Source organism: Artemia franciscana, chromosome 4 (assembly GCF_032884065.1).
Source record: "Artemia franciscana chromosome 4, ASM3288406v1, whole genome shotgun sequence".
Lineage (NCBI taxonomy): Eukaryota > Metazoa > Arthropoda > Branchiopoda > Anostraca > Artemiidae > Artemia > Artemia franciscana.
The window spans coordinates 38185857-38203703 of NC_088866.1; the positions used below are offsets into that span (position 1 = coordinate 38185857).

General features: G+C 33.9%; 1 protein-coding gene across 2 annotated transcripts in view; it reads left to right on the top strand.

Moving 5' to 3' along the window:
- Positions 1 to 17847, top strand: part of LOC136026396 (GRAM domain-containing protein 4-like) — a 107000-nt gene that overhangs the window by 13709 nt on the left and 75444 nt on the right. For both annotated transcript variants that reach the window (XM_065702950.1, XM_065702951.1), the window contains exon 2: positions 14365 to 14477. In XM_065702950.1, coding sequence (XP_065559022.1) covers positions 14365 to 14477 — 113 coding nt within the window. The remainder of the gene's footprint in view (positions 1 to 14364; positions 14478 to 17847) is intronic.

Below are 17847 nucleotides of genomic sequence, written 5' to 3' on the forward strand. Positions count from 1 at the left end.
GGATTCTTTGATACGATGAATCTGATGGTGTGATTCTCATTAAGATTCTATGACTTCTAAAACCAGTTTCCTCCTTTTTGGAAAATCAGAAACATTTTCTCAGGCTCGTAGCATTTGATGGGTAAGACTAAACTTCATGAAACTTATATATTTGAAACCAGCATAATAGGCCAATTCGTTTGATATACTTATTGGTATCAAAATTATGTTTTTAGAGTTTCGGTTACTATTGAGCCGGATCGCTCCTTATTTACAGTTCGTTACCACCAACTGTTTGACTATAAACTGACAATTTCAAAAAAATCAAACTGTGTGACCTACGTTTCATGTAAAGGATAATTAACATCGTTTATTTACTCAATTATTAATAGTGTTGAATATTGTACTGTGCTCCAAATAGCGTTGTTATACTTTAAATCTACGACACATCTCGTTCTTCTAGATCCAAAAATCAGTCGGAATTGATTAATAGCCTAAAATAAACAATCAGATTGATAGCTTCTGGTTTAAATCAAGTAGATTGTGTCATATTTTACCAGAAGCAAGCTAATATCCATTAGCCACTGAAAAATATACAATAGTTCAGTAAAACATCACGCCATAGATTTTGTCAGGGATATGTCATACAAAAATACTCTAAAATACTTTCTTGAATCTCTTTTGTCTTCTCTAATTTACTTAGAAAAAAAAAAACATGAAAATTAAAACTGCAAAAAAAATTTGATTGCCTCTTTAATTTGAAAATTACCTTCACGTTGCAAGTTTCAAAAATAAATTGCAATTTTTATTTGATCTTTTCTTTTATTACCAACCTTATGGAATTGCTCAATTACAAATCGGATTTCCATATGACATTGTGAAAGGGAGCCACAGACACCAAGAAAGAAAAATTCACAGTATTGAAAAATGTCCATTGCATACTTCTTCAAAAGAAATAATGTGGTTTTTAGAGGCGGATTTATAATAATAAATCTATAATAAGAAAACCTACAATAAATAATCTACAATACTAACAAATATACAATAAATATAAGATCTACAATAAATAATAAGAAAGGCAAAGAAGGATTACCATCTTGGCACAAAACTCATTGCTATATTAAACCGCCTATGACAATAAACCTGACAATCCCACTTTATTTAAATCCTATTTAAAACCTCCTCCCATTCTATTTGAGGACCCCTTGCTCTTTACTTGAGTTTGGCGAGGTTGTACGACCAGCGAAACAACAAAACAAAAAAAGAAAAAAGCAAATATCGAAAATGGATAGTCGGAATTTATATTAAAATGGCTCCGATGCATCAAAATTTGCCCTGAGTTGTCTTACGTTTACTCCGTGTTTATGAGTATTCCTGTGTATTATCTGTGTCTGAATTTTATGTAAACACTTGTGTATACTTCAGGATATTATTACCTTGTCAAAAAGTACTACTATTTATTACCTGTAAAGATATACTGTTGAATTAATAATCCTGAGGAAAATTACCATGAAGGACCACTTTTAATTTTTTGAAAAATAATTTAATTAAAAAATCCCAATCTAATAAATACGGAACTCATCATATTAAAATATAAATTAATCTGAAAATTTGCAAATCAATTCAATGTGGAACAAAGCTTGATTCTTGTCTGTTGACTAATTTAGAAATAGAACAAAAGAGGGTGACATCTTACTTTCCAACTCTAAATAATTTAAGAATTTGAACATTTTCTTTTCTTTTTTAACTTCTAAAGATGTTTCTATAATTTGCCGAAAATATAAGCTATTTTGCCTTTAAATTTTTTTTCTGTGGTATCACTTCTCTCTGCTTTTTTGGAATTAAATCATCATTATTTATTTATATTATGCTCTTGTCTACAGACCGTTGTAAATCTATTCACATTGGTCCATTTTTGAAATAAATTAAATAGTAAGTCGAAAAATCAAACTGTATAACCAGTCAAACAGTTCGTGGTAGCGAACTGTAGTAAGGAGCGATCCGGCTCAATAGTAACCAAAACTCTAAAAAATTGAATTTTGATATCAATAGCTACATCAAAAGAATCGCATTTTAATGCTGATTTTAAATATATAAGTTTCATCAAGTTTAGTCTTACCCATCAAAAGTTACGAGCCTGAGAAAATTTGCCTTATTTAGGAAAATAGGATGAACACCCCCTAAAAGTTGTAGGATCTTAACGAAAATGACACCGTCAGATTCAGCGTATTAGAGAACCCTACTGTAGAAGTTTCAAGCTCCTATATACAAAAATGTGGAATTTTGTATTTTTTGCCAGAAGACAAATCACGGGTGGGTGTTTATTTGTTTTTTTTTCTTTTCCCCAGGGGTCATCGTATCGACCAAGTGGTCCTAGAATGTCGCAAGAGGGCTCATTCTAACGGAAATGAAAAGTTCTAGTGCCCTTTTTAAGTGATCAAAAAATTGGAGGGCATCTAGGCCCCCTCCCACGCTCATTTTTTCCCAAAGTCAACGGATCAAAATTTTGAGATAGCCATTTTGTTCAGCATAGTCGAAAACCATAATAACTATGTCTTTGGGGATGACTTACTCCCCCACAGTCCCTGGGGGAGGGGCTGTAAGTTACACACTTCGATCAATGTTTACATATAATAATGGTTATTGGGAAGTGTACAGACGTTTTCAGGGGGATATTTTTGGTTTTGGGGGTTTCTCAACTAACGAAAGAACTGCTAAGAGATAACACAACTATAAAGCGAAAACAGGTGAAAACTAATGGGAAAATAAACGAACTAAGAGGTGGAAGGGGCCCAGAGAAAAAATATAATCCTTTTCCAATTTTGAGCCTAACTTCCGCAAAGGAGTAATAATGTCAGAAGCCCCAAAATACCGAATTATTTTCTTTTCAAACAGTTCGTGGTAATGAACTGTAGTAAGGAGCGACCCGGCTCAATAGTAAACGAAACTCTAAAAAACGGAATTTTGATGCTAAGAGATAAATCAAAAGAATCAAATTTTCATGCTGATTCTAGATATATATGTTTCGTCAAATTTAATCTTTGTAATCAAAAGTTACGAGCCTGAGAAAATGTGCCTTATTTTGAAAAATAGGGGGTAACACCCCCTAAAAGTCATAAAATCTTAACAAAAATCACACCATCGTGTTCAGCGTATAAGAGAACCCTATAGCAAAAATTTCAATCGCCTATCTACAAAAATGTGGAATTTTGTATTTTTTGCCAGAAGACAGATCACGGGTGCGTGTTTATTTGTTGTTTTTTTTCCCAGGGGTCATCGTATCGACCAAGTGGTCCTAGAACCTCGCAAGAGGGCTCATTCTAACGGAAATGAAAAGTTCTAGTGCCCTTTTTAAGTGACCAAAAAAATTGGAGGGCACCCAGGCCCCCTCCCACGCTGATTTTTTTCCCAAAGTCAACGGATCCGAATTTTGAGATAGCCATTTTGTTCCTCATAGTCAAAAACCATATTAACTATGTCTTCGGAATGACTCACTCCCCCACAGTCTTCTGGGGGAGGGGCTGCAAGTTACAAATTTTGTCCAGTGTTTACATACAGTAATGGTTATTGGGAAGTGTACGGACGATTCAGGGGGGTTTTTTGGTTTGGGGCGTGGTTGAGGGGAGGAGGCTATGTGGGAGGAGCTTCTCTTGGAGGAACATGTCATGGGGGAAGAGATATTCAATGAAAAGGGCGCGGGATTTTCTAGCATTACTATAGAAAAAAACAATGAAAATGTAAACACGAAAAAGTTTTTCAACTGAAAGTAAAGAGTAGCATTAAAACTTAAAACTAACAGAGATTATTACGCATATGAGGGGTTCAAAAAATACTTTAGCATAAAGAGCGAGGTATTTAGGAGGAGATAAATACCTTGCTCTTTATGCTAAGTGTTTTTAGTAATTTCAACTATTTATTTCACGGCCTTTCTGATTCAGGGGTCATTCTTAAAGAATTGGGACAAAACTTAAGATTTAGTGTAAAAGGCGAGGTATTAACGAGGGGACAAACCCCCTCATATACATAATAAAAAATATAAGAGCATAGAAGTTTGTTACGTAAGTTAATTTTTAAGTTACGTATATTTTTTACTAATAAAACTTTCGTTAAAAATTAAAAGTTCTAGTTGCCTTTTTAAGTAACCGAAAAATTGGAGGGCAGCTAGGCCTCCTTCCCCACCCCTTATTTCTCAAAATCGTCTGATCAAAACTAAGAGAAAGCCGTTTAATAAAAAAAAAATTAATATGCAAATTTCATTTTACTAATTAATGTGCGGAGGGCCAAAATGAAAAATGAATTAATTCAAAAACGTTCAGAAATTAAATAAAAAAACTAGTTTTTTAAACTGAAAGTAAGGAGCGATATTAAAACTTAAAACGGACAGAAATTACTCCGTATATGAAATGGGTTGTCCCCTCCGCAATCCCTCGCTCTTTACGCTAAAGTTTTTAATTGTTTTAAAAAGTAGAATTGTGGCAAAGAATCAAACTTTAGCGTAAAGAGCAAGGGATTTTGGAGGGGACAACCCATTTCATATACGGAGTAATTTCTGTCCGTTTTAAGTTTTAATATCGCTTCTTACTTTCAGTTTAAAAAACTAGTTTTTTTTTTATTTATTCTTCAAGGCATGGAATAATCTTGGGATTTAGTAAATTTAACAAGGCAAAAAAAAAACATGTTCTAATTCCAAAGGCATCACTGATAACCTAATCTTCAAAATATTTTAAAAGTTGCATAAAAAAAGAAGACCTCCTTCAGAAAGGGATGCCCACTTTTCTTATATCTGAGAAGTAAAAACCTTATAGTCCCCACAAAACTAAATTCCCTGCTAGCAGGAGAGAAAAGGAGAAAAGAAAGAGGGCAGGTCAGTGCCACCCATGAAAAAAGCGATTTTCCTTGATTAGGAAAGGGGGCTTATGTTTAGGAAGATCCCTGGGTCATGGCGATTCTGAAGTTGTACTTCTCGTTTGCTACTGAATTATTCAACAACGTAAAGTAGAATAATATATATATATATATATATATATATATATATATATATATATATATATATATATATATATATATATATATATATATATATATATATATAATCATATATTTATATATAAAATGTATATATATATATATATATATAAAATCATATATATATATATATATATATATATATATATATATATATATATATATATATATATATATATATATATATATATATATGATTTTTTAAATTGTGTTAAAAAACACGCAAATCTTATTTGTCAATTCAATTTCTTAGAAACTTGCAAAGCAAATCAAATTCTACCCCCTTCTTTACGTTACAATTTACACTTAGGTACACTATCTGAAGGCCTGTTTATCCAGAGAATGGGTTTCAAAAGTCTAGCACATATTTTAAAAGACCATAGACTCAAAAAATATGTCCTTAGCAATAAAATATCTAATTTCAAATCTTTACTACATCAGACTTTATCCGTTCCAGATTTTTTCCAAATTTTAAATATCTCACAAAGGTCTTTCCAACGCGTTTTCAATTCAGAGAAAACTCGCTTGTCAGAAAAATTTGCAAAACTAGAATGTCAACATTTTCAACAAACACGGATTTTCCTCCCTAGATTTTGTCATGGTCCTTCTTTGGGAAATCTATCCTCCAAGGCTTTCACAACCAAGGAGCTAAGTATTCTATCAAAAGGACCTAAATTTGCAATGGCTCAGACACATGTTAAAATATCAAAAATATTACGAGTATTGAAATCGGTATTTTTAGCTCCCGTGGTGAAGTTGAAAATCCCTTCCTACTAAGAGGAGAAACAGTAAGGAGTATTCTTGATTATAAGCCGTCATGGTCGCTTTCAACTCAATCAAAGGAAGAAATAAAATCTTCCGAATTTGAAAAAAGATAAAAATATAGTAATTACAAGAGCGGACAAAGGAAACACAGTTGTGTATATGGATTTTGCAGATTATCAAAATAAAATAAATACCCTTTTTTTGGATAAAAATACTTACAAAGAAATAAAAACTGATTCCACAAATAAATACACCCATCAGTTGAAGAAAGAATTATAAATTTTAAAAGACAATAGACTAATCACCCCTCAAATATGCAAAAAATTTTATACCAAAGGTTGTTCAGCCCCAAAATTTTAGGGTCTACCCAAATTCCATAAGAAGGATACTCCTTTACGTCCTATCGCAGCATGTTATAGTTCTCCAGCTACAGGTGTCGCCTTCCTACAATTTTCAATGTACAATTTTCATGTAGCCACTTTTTTTAAGCCTGTTCTAATCACACAGAAATCTTATATAAAAAAATCCATTGATCTTGTTGAGAAGCTAAAAAATCAAAGTATAACAGAAAAAACTATCTTATCTAGTTTTGATGCAGTTTCCATGTACACTTCATGCGATGTCCATAAATGTGAACAGGCCTTGCAGAGAAAATTAGAGAAAAATTCTGCTTGGTCGTAATTAAACTGACACAATAATGACGCTTTTACGTCTTTGCAACAAGTTCTCTTTGAATGTTATGTTTCGAGACAAATTTTTCCTTCAGGTCAAAGGCCTACCCATGGGCACTGTTTTGTCTACTTTTTTGGCAAATGTTTACATGGATTTCATAAGACAATCTGCTTTGAATGATTTCCCTTAAAGCACTCTCTCTGGTTTCGTTTTGTTGATGATATTCTTGCTGTTTGGGAACATGGTCAGGACTCTCTAAAAGATTTTTTGGCACATTTAAATTCTTTTGATTCGAATCTTCAATTCACAATAGAACTGGAAGATTCAGGGAAGCTCCCCTTCTTGAATGTTTCAATTATAAAAAATACTCCAAGCCTTGAGCTTTCTATATATAGAAAGCCAACCCATAATAATCGGTATTTAAATTTCTCGTCAAATCACCCTCCTTCTGTGAAAAGAGGGGTAGTAATTTCTTTAGTCGACAGGGTTCTAAAAGTATGTTCGTGTAATCATATAAAATCTGAGTTAGATTATGTTAAAGATATTTCTATTCTGCAATGGCTACCCAATCAACCTCATTGAAAACATAATAGATAGACGATTAGAAAAGATAAAACAGGAAAATAGGGAACCCGTCCCCTTGATTCAGCTACACTGGCAATTGAGAACACAATTTTCACCACATTACCATACGTCTCAAAACTCAGCGACAAACTTGAAAAAAAAAACAAAACATAATCTCTCTGTTTCTTTCAAAACTGGACAAAAAAGTTGAAGATTTTTTCAACTCGGGAAAGGATAGAACTGACCCTATACTAGGTAGTGGTGTCTACAGAGTCCCGTGTTCATGTGGAAAATTGTACATTGGTAGGACCCATCAATAACTAGGGGAACGATTGCATGAACACATAATTTCAACAGATAAGTCCCTGAGGTTTGAAGATAAAAATGACAACTTGGATTCAGCTCTGGCCCAGCATATATACGAAGATCCTGACCATTTAGTTCTTTTTGAAGAGACAACTTTAATATCTTACTGTTTTAAAAAAGTACAGTTGAGAGAAAGTGTCAAACTTTAGCTTAAGAGCGGGGCGTTGGGGAAGGAGCAGTCCGTTTCATATACAAAGTAATTTCTGTTCGTTTTAAGTTTTAATGTCGCTCCTTACTCAGTTAAAAAAAACTTGTTTTTTATTTAATTTTTGTGATTTTCTATTTCCCTTCAAATGCTGTCCGAGGAGAGATGTTGGCTTGTCTCAAGTGGGGAATGTAAAAATGATAGATAACTCAGGAAACATGACTTCCCCAATTTTGATTGAAAAACTCGTTAATGCAAAAGAAACCATGAAGATTGGCTGCATGTAATTTTTTCCTTCTTTTTTGAAATTTCAAAATCTATCTCATTGTCTTGATAAGTATATTGCCTGGATGCTCAGCTTTTTAGGCCGTTGTACTCAGTAGCGTAGATACGGTATTTTATTGGAGAGGGGGACAAGCGGGAGTGCTATTAAACAAGGTGCTGTTCAAGTTATAGTGAAGAATAATAACTCTTTAGCAAACACACTACTTGGTGAATTTGAAAAAAAAACATTAGGCAATACGCTATAAACAATAAACACATATTAAACAATCACAAATATAAGTGCTGATGCTTGGCTTTTTGTCAGCAATGAGCTGCTGCAGACGACAATAGTATAGCGCAAACAAGCTTTCGGGTGGGTGAAGGTGAATGTCGTATACACTCTGCTTTTTCGAGCCAGATTCACCACTAATGCTGCACTACATATCCTCTCTCCCAAGCCCCTCGCCCAGCACAGGATGCTCGGTTTCATAATTGAACCAAATTCTATTCTGATTGCCCCAATTATCGTGCTAATCATTTGTTCGTAATTTTGAATAGAATTTTGACTATGTAAAATTCGTTTTACTAAAATTTTAACACACATGATTTATTGAAATATTATTTATGATTTTTATTAACTTGATTTTTTTGTGGCTTCACCGATTGATATTGAGAAATAGCATTGATGTCAGCAGGCCACGCAAAGCCAAAACAAAAATAATAGGCAGCGCAATACCGCTGCCTAAGTAAAGGTAGAGCATAAGTCAAAGTATTACCACAGATTGAGTAGCATTATATTGCGAAATATTCATCATATTTAAATGGCAACCGTATTTCAAGTTCTAAAATATTCAAAAGATAAAGTTAGAATTATTAACTTATCTGTTGGGTATTGTTTGACAAAGAATAACCAGAAAATCAAAACACTTTGCATTTTGTATACCTTCCCCTTTGTATCTTTGTTTTTAAAAAATATTCTATAAAATTACAGAAGTTTTCTTGTGTAAATCAGGGTATGGGGGGTATACATTTCCAGACGAAGATTACATTAAATATCATTTTTATGTATAGAATTCCCTTCACAAGCAAAGCTCGGTCTCCTAGTGCTGCATGACAAAACTGATAACAATAGAAATAGAGAGCGGATTGGTACCGCATATACGTGCACACAAAATTTATAAATTGTGAGAAAAATATACATATTTTGTTAAGTTCACGTTATTTTATTCTCAGCAGACATTTCGTAGAGTATGCTGATGGATAAATAAATGTTCCACAAGTAGTGCTGGCGTTGTGTGAAATGCGACTAATTTAAGTCGTAATTCTTAGGACATTTATGTCAATTTTTCATGAGCTGGTTAAAAGAATTATTTAGAAAATCAAAACAGCAAGAAGTCAGTATGATATTATGCACATATTTAGTTCTACATATTTGGGTTAGTATGTGAATCCAAAAAATAAGTAATAGGACATTATTTGCGCTTATTAGGTATTTCAATGACAAATAAGAGAATCAGAGTCTCAATTAAATATTGGAAATACAAATTAAAACAATTAAGTGATTCCTGGAGTGCACCTCCCTTTACCAAAATCTATGACCAAACTTCAATTGATTTGACCTATCTAGTTATAGTACGAATATACTTATAAAGTTAGAATGATGAACAAATAGTAATCCCTGTCATATACTTACAAAAGTACTGAATCTTATTTTCTTTTTCAATGGTTTCTTTTTTCAGTCAGGAAATTATACTCACTGTATATATACCTTTTTTTTCTTCAATGAAATTTTGCAGACGTAGAGGATGTATTAATTTCCACTTCTGAAAGTTTTAAAACAAGAGAATTTAATCTTGAACTGATAGATTTTAGGAAGTAAAAGAACCTTAAATATCAGGGAAAACCTTGATCTGAGCAAATGTGGTGAAACAGGAAGCATGGAAAAATTTCCAATTTTGCCATTAACTAGGCTCACATTTTTGCTTGTTGAAAGGGTTTCCAAGGCAGTATGTTTGGAAAAATATTAACGTGGAAGATATTATGAAGTGTAATGGATCCCTATTTTTCTCGTTTTTCTTATGTTAAAAAGTTAACATAACATCTGTTCAAAGTAAATAGCAACTTTAACACTGAAAACGAGCTTTGAAACAGTTTTAAAGTTTTTTAATAAACTATAGTTTTTTTCAAAATTATTGAGTGGGCGTCTGCCCCCTTGCCACCCTTGGTGGCAACTGGTTGAGAACTGGTTGTTCTCCTGAAAGCAAAAGAGCAAATTCGTTCTGCGTGAACTGTTTTGAATTAACTTTATACGTTGAAAAAAAGAAACCTTTTTCCATATCTTGAGTTTAAATGAAACTGAAAAGAAGACTTTCAAGAAGAAAACAATACAACTGTTTTGAATATCAGAATTATAAAGTTGAAAAATCATGTTATAAAAATATTCTATTGTCATTAATCAAAACTGAATTACACCTGCAGTTTCTGATAATTTTCGCTGAAGCATTTGAATTTCACCTCTAATGCTATCGCCTTCTTTGAAACTTCAGATAAAATTAAACTCTGAAAAATGGACTATTTTACCAAGAGAAGAAATATGTTTCAGAGTCACACACCGAAATTAAGCTTCCTTGCCAAATTGAGTAAAGTTTGACTGATTGCAGACCCCAAACACCTTCCTAAAGTCAAATTTACCCTACCTACAGTATGTAAGCTAAATTTAAAAAAAAATATGATTTATAACTGTGTTGCATCGCTGCATTTTTTACAAGTTAATCCGTGAAAAAGTGAATTTCTATTTCAGGACCTTTAAACCAACACAAAACGTACACCAAAAGGTACTTTAAAACTATTGTATAGCATTTCAAAGCCCTTGTGTACGAGTATAAAATATTGTCTCCAACTCCTGCTCAGACATGCTGCTCAATTAATGCTAAGTTAATCTTGATCAAAAAGTTCGTGCTAACGAACTGTAGTAAGGAGCGACCCGGCTCAATAGTAACCAAAACTCTAAACAACGGAAACTTGATACCATTATACACATCAAAAGAATTGATTTTTTATGCTGATTTTAAATATATAAGTTTCATCAAGTTTAGTTTTACCCATCAGCCTTAGAAAATGTGCCTTATTTTTGAAAAAGTGGGAAGCCCCCTAAAAGTCATAGAATCTTAATGAAAATCCCACTATCAGATTCAGCGTATCAAAGAACCCTTTTCTAGAAATTTGAGGCTCCTATCTGCAAAAATGTAGAATTTTATATTCTTTGCCAGAAGAAAAAATCACGGATGCGTGTTTAATTGTCTTTCTTTTTCCAGGGTTGATCGTATCGACCCAGTGGTCCTATTATGTCGTGAGAGGCCTCATTGTAACGAAAATTAAAAGTTCTAGCACCCTTTTTAAGTGACCAAAAAATTTGAGGGCAATTAGGCCCCCTCCCACAATCATTTTTTCCCGAAGTCCTCAAATTAAAATTTTGAGATACCTATTTTGTTCAGCATGGTCGAAAAATCTAATAACTGTGTCTTTGAGGAGGACTTGATCTGCCAAAGTCCCCAGGGGAAGGGCTGCAAGCTATGCACTTTCCAATTACTTACATTTAGTATTGGTTATTGGGTAGCATACAGGCGTTTTCATGGAAAAGTTTTCTGATGGTGAGGGGGAGGGGTCGGGGAAGGTGTTTACGTGAGAGGATATTTCCATGGAGGAATTTATCATGGGGGAGGAGAATTCTCATGAAAGGGGCGCTGGATTTTTCAGCAATATTTAAAAAACAATGAGAACTTAAATAAAAAAGAACAAGTTTTTTCAACTGAAAGCTTGGAGCAACATTTAAACTTAAAACGAGCAGAAACTATTACGCATATAAGGGGGTTCGTCCCTTCCTCATTACCTCGCTCTTTACGCTAAAGTCTTTTAGTAAGTTCAAAAGAAGTATTTCTTTTAATTAAACGGCCTTTGTGATTCAGGAGTCTTTCTTAAAGAATCAGAACGAAATTTGAACTTTATTATAAAGAGCGAGGTATTGACGAGGGGGCAAACCCCCTCATATATACGTAATAAAATATACGAATATTGAAGTTTGTTAGGTAAGTTAATTTGTAAGTTACGTATATTTATTACTAATGAAAACGTTCGTAAATAAAATTCGTAGTTCTGGTGGTCTTTTCAAATAACCAAAAGAGTAGGAGGGTAGCTAGGCCCTCCTCCCCCGTTTTTTCGCAAAATCGTTCGAACTAAACTTCGAGAAAGCCATTCAGCCAAAAAAGCAAAAATTAATGTGCAAATTTAATTTTAATTGTTCATGTACGATGAGCCAAAAACAAAACCTGTATTAATTCGAAAACATTCAGAAATTAAATAGAAAACAAGGTTTTCAACTGAAAGTAAGGAATGACATTAAAACTTAAAACGAGGAGAAATTGTTCCGTATATGAAAGGGGGTGTCCCCTCCTCAACACCTCGCTTTTTGCGCTGAAGTTTGACTCTTTGTCACATTTTTACTTTTTAAAATAGTAAAAAACTTTAGCGTAAAGAGTGGGGCGTTGAGGAGGGGACAGTCTCTTTCACATACGGAATAATTTCTTTTCCTTTTAAGTTTTCATGTGGCTCCTTATTTTCAGTTAAGAAAACTTGTTTTTTTTTTGTTTAATCTAACATAGCACGTTTTCTAGCAGAATCAGACAACTTTCAAGATAGGTCTTGATACTGTAGGGGTCAGGTGAGCAGGAACCAATAGTTAAACTGCTAATTATTAGCAAGGGAGTGATTATTTTCATTCCTGAACTTCCATTGGTTCAGCAGCATTCCTGCACTTTGAATTTAAAGATTTGGTCAATAAAGGTATTGCCGAACAGAGGATTTTAAATGTTGTTCTAAACTGTCTCAAATAGTTGCCAACAAATGGAATTTGAATGAATAGCTCCTTATTGCAAATAGTCAGATTTTTCGATCACGATTCGTTAATGATGATGTAAAGATGATGCAGCATTTTGACAGGTGATCGATGTGTTTCTAATCCTTAACTGATGGGGAGAAGATCCGTATAAAGTTGAAGCCAGGAAAAGAAAAATCGCTAGTGGTAGATGATCAGGAAATTTATAATCAGATATGACTTGAACAAGGGGAAAAATTAGAAAGGTTGTTGCTACATCATGGTCAATATCGAAGCTGTGTGTGTTAAATCAAAATATATGAAATCTTGATTTTTTAAATCTGGACCTTATTCAGTGAGCTTGGTACCTTGTACCTTGGTACAACAACCTGGCTGATATCCTGCGTAAACCTGACAAGAATTTATATAAATTAATTTTAATATTGGTTAGGGGGGTCAAAGGAAATAAATTTATTCCGAAATTTGTGATTTGCAAAATGTGTGAAACTGCTAGTATTAGTGATGCTGTGTCATAATACTATGACATGTAAAATAAGTGAAATCTCACAAAAACATTATTGGTTCACAGAGCGGCATCTCACTTACACTTTTATCACGCGTCCAGTTCCAATTCTCCTGGTTTCCCATAAGTTGTATGCTGTACTGAGAAACTACTGCACTAGAAGGCAAATTAAGTTGACCTTTTAATGACACTTTTAATGACCTTTTATGCAAGAAGTCTGCTAGTGAAATAAACTAAGTATTTTACCTGCCATATCTGCTTTTAATAAATGAGACCCTCAATTTAAGCAGCTCAATGACATCCACTCTTGGATAATGCAAAACGCATAGCTTACACCCCTTGTCGCAAGAGATTTTGGGAGAGTGGGTAATTCCCCCCCCCCCCAAAGGCATAGTTATTGGAACTTTTAACTATGGTAAACAAAACAGCAGTTTCAATATTTTATCGAATGTCTTTGAGGGAATAAAGAGGGATGGTAAGGGTGAGAGGCTGCTTGCCACCCAACCACTTTTGACTCTCAAATAGGGTACTAGAACTTTTAATTTTAAATCGAATGAGCACTCTCAGAAGTTTCTACGACAACTCTTTCCGCACGAAGTGCCTTTGTGAAAAAATGATGCAGAGAGCCCATTTCGCTCTTCACCACCCATTTCATTATGATATATTCAATCTTGAAAATTAACTTTTTCATGTATAGCTCTCTTACTACAATGGCTAATAAATAGTGTGGTGCATTTTATTGTAATCAAAAATGTAAGCTGGTACGCATTCAAAAGCCTAGATTTTGGCCTTCTGTGAATTATCTAAGCTTTTCATACAAATTTCTATGCTTTTCATGTCACAATTTCTATTTTTTACGCTTTTATTAAATTGGAGCCCGTGTGTTAGTTTTTTTGTTATACTGAGATTTGGGAACCCTAAAATATGGTGCACGTAGATACCCAATAAAGTGGATATAAATTTCTGCTACCATATTTTGGGGCCACTAAAGATGACATTTTAGTTCGATATCCCTCTATTTGATTTGAAACTTGAGTCAGACTGGTAGTCGGGTCATACAAACATGAGGCTCAAGCTTTGCAAGACCTAGCTGAAAACTGAGTCAGCTGAAATGGATCAGAACAATTATTGACTCGTGACTGTCTGCCTTAAATTTATACATGTTTTTTGCTCAAAATTTTCTCTTTTTAGCATTGAAAGATTTAGAAATAGAGAGAAGAAGGAGACGAGTAGATCAAAGTCGCTGGACCGTACATCATTCCTACGGAGGAGAAACTGTCCAACGGCGTCTACAGAAAAACAAGGTATACGTTAATATTTGTTTACTTATTAGTTTACCTTCATCTTAATATAGTTTCTTGAAGTTCGTTTCATTTAATGTTTCTGGAGTTTGTTTAAATTTTTTAATTTTCTTGAAGTTTATTTGATATTGCCCCTAAATTATCACAATATATACGTGATTTAACATCTTTAAACAAAAATTTGCTACTCAAATCTGCTGTAGTTTTTCAAACAGTGCTAAAGTACAGGGAATAGTAGGCTGTACCTGACATTTTAACAATGCAACCCCCTAGTGGAGCATTGAACCGTAACTTTCGATTATCTACTACATTCTTTTTTTTATTACTATGCTTGAAAAATGGGTGCCCTTTAATCGGTTAGCTATTAGCTATTAATATTAATCAGCTATACAAAGATTTTAAGTTTGGGGGAAGGGGTACAAGGAAACTAAAAAACGCATCAAAAGTTCGTTTGTCTGTAAATTTTGTGGCGTTTTTTTCAAACACTGTATCCTTCCCCATGGACAAGAAATACTCCATAAAAAAATAGAGAATAATAAACATAAAGACAAAAAGCTAAATATAATGTCATCGATGTGTTTGTAGTTTCCTCCATTCACAACAAAAAAAAAAACTTTATGAGTCTACTCCTCTTTAGGGGCCTTCCCCATGCCCCTTAACATATCCCCAGGTGGCCATAGGGGAACACCCTACAGATATGTAGGGTACCTCAATAGAAGTACGGACCAAGAAGGCACCTTGTCCCTAGGGGTCCATAATAGAGACTGAGGTACCCTTGCCCGGTGACATAAATGCAGGTGGAGGAGGAAGAAGGCCCTCAAATGTACACTCAACAGGGTCCAAAGAAGGCCCTCAAATGTACATTCAACAGGGCCCACCGGCGTGCCCATACGTCCTATGAGTTACAAACCTTCTCCCAGAAATGGATAAAATTGTTCGGTGACGCAGAACAACATCGCGAGAGATGTTAGAAGAGGATCGCCAAGTGCTGAAAACCATGTTGTGACCACCGTAGAAGAACCTCACTTAGTGCTGAAAACTATGTTGTGACTAAAATGGGCCCAAGATTACACAAAGCCTCCATTCATACTGAAGGTCCCAGGGCCTTCTTGCTGTCCAGTTCTAAGCCGGCTCAAGCACTTGGGTGTAGACTTGAGACCATATGTTGATCCCGTCCTGCACTAGTATCCGAGATTATGTCTTTTCCTGAGTCCAAAATAATTTTGGTTTTTTAAAGAACAGAAAAATTGAAACTTGGAATGTTACGACGTTAAAAAATTACTATCGTATTGACATTTTGATTGACGAATTCAGACGATTCAAACTGGATTTATTAGGAGTTCCAAAAGTCGATATCCCAGGGGTAGGAAACATGAAATTAGGCGATATAGGATTTGTTTACTCAGGCAAGAAGGATAGGGTACATATGTGAGGCTCAGGATGAATAAGAAAGCTGCTAAGTCTTGTTTAGGTTCGGAAGGTATTAATAATAGAATACTAATTGCTCATTTTGTCACTAAAAAGTTCAGGGAATCAGTTACAGTAGTATATACCCCTGTTGAACCGACTGACGGAGGTACTAGTGACTCAGATGAATGTTACTTACAGTTACAGGAGCAAATAGAAAGGCTGCCAGGTAGAAATATGGGGTTTTTACTAGGATATTCTAGCGCACAGGTCGGTAGAAATGGGGATAGATCCTAGCCTAGGTAAATTTGGTGTAGAAAACTGTAATTGCTACAGACTTCTGCAATTTTGTAGGTATAGCAATCTAGTTATAACCAATACGGTTTTCTACATAAATGGCCCATAAGTTGAAATGGTATTCACGTAATGGTATGACAGCAAACCTTATTGATCGCGTAATAGTATACAGAAGACTGACAGGATCAATACAAGACATTTGGGTATATAGGAGCGTTGTTATTGATTTTAAAAGTAAAGTTAAAGGGTTAATATAAAGATTAAGTAAAGATAAAGGTTAACGTAAAGATTAATTAAAGATCAAGGGTTAAAAAGTAAAGGGTAGAAATTTAAAGCTGAAATTTCGGAAGGGTAATTACCTCTCAGGAAGTTATGATGTTGGTATATGACAGAGAGGACAGATAATTTGGACTAAATCTTCCCTATACTAAACCAGAGCATTGACCTACATACATAACCAAATGCCCAGACAGGTATTTGACCCTTTTGAGTGAATGGACATGCGTATTCCTGTCAGGACATGATTAGCAAATATTCGATCTTTATTGAATAAAAACAATGTTCAGTTAATATAATGCTTAATATTCAAGTCAAGACAAGTGCATGAATAAATGTTTCGTCTTTTGAAAATAACGTTTACTACTGGGGTATGCGTAAACTTGAAATGAATAAAGCTGTATATATTCTAAGCAGTGATACGACAGCCCTTGTTCAACCATGTCCCAACCTCCAAGGGGCCCAATGCCCACATCTCCTAGCATTTTGCCGCCCTTTTTTGTACTTAATTTTTTTTTACTTTAATTTTCTTAGCTTTAAAATTTTTTTTCCTTAGAATTTTTTTCAACTTTGGCTTAAAATGACATAAAATACACTTAAAACAAAAAATAACTTGCGGTATTTTCGAAACATGGAATGAAAATGATATCGATATGTTAGTTGTTATTTTTCCTATTAGAAAAATAACGTTTGTACTAACGTTTTTTTCTCTTTACTTCTTTGTTTTGACTCCTATTCGTCAAATTACTTTCTTATTTCTTATTTGTCAAAACTAAAACCCAAGTTTCTTAAGTGACCAAATATGTTTAATAAATCAGATGAATCTTAACCGTGTATATTCTTAATGGTCAAAACTAAAACCCATGTTTCTTAAATGATAAAATATTTTAATAAATCAGACGTATCTTGATCTTGTTTATTCTTATTTGTCAGAACTAGGACAATGAAGTGAAATTTGACTTAGAATTGTAGAATTGCTGGAATTGTTATTTTGACTTAGAATTTCTTGAACTCAGAATTTTTGGACTATATTTTTGATAAATCAGATGTACTCAACCGTATTTGTTCTTATTTGTCTATGTTAAAACCCAAGTTTCTTAAACGACCAAATATTTTTAATAAATCAGATGTATCTTAACCGTGTATATTCTTATTTTCAACCCAAGTTTCTTAAATGAGCAAATGTTTTTATTAAATCTGATATATTTTAAACGTCTGTCTTTTTATTTTTCAAAACTAAAACCCAAGTTTCTTAAATGATTAAATAGTTTTTGTAAATTAGATCTATCTTAACACCGCCCAGAGACACAGGCACAGATAATGAGAGAGATAAAACACATGCAAACCCACAGATTCAGACATACAAAAAGACAAAGGCGGACACTTGGTACAA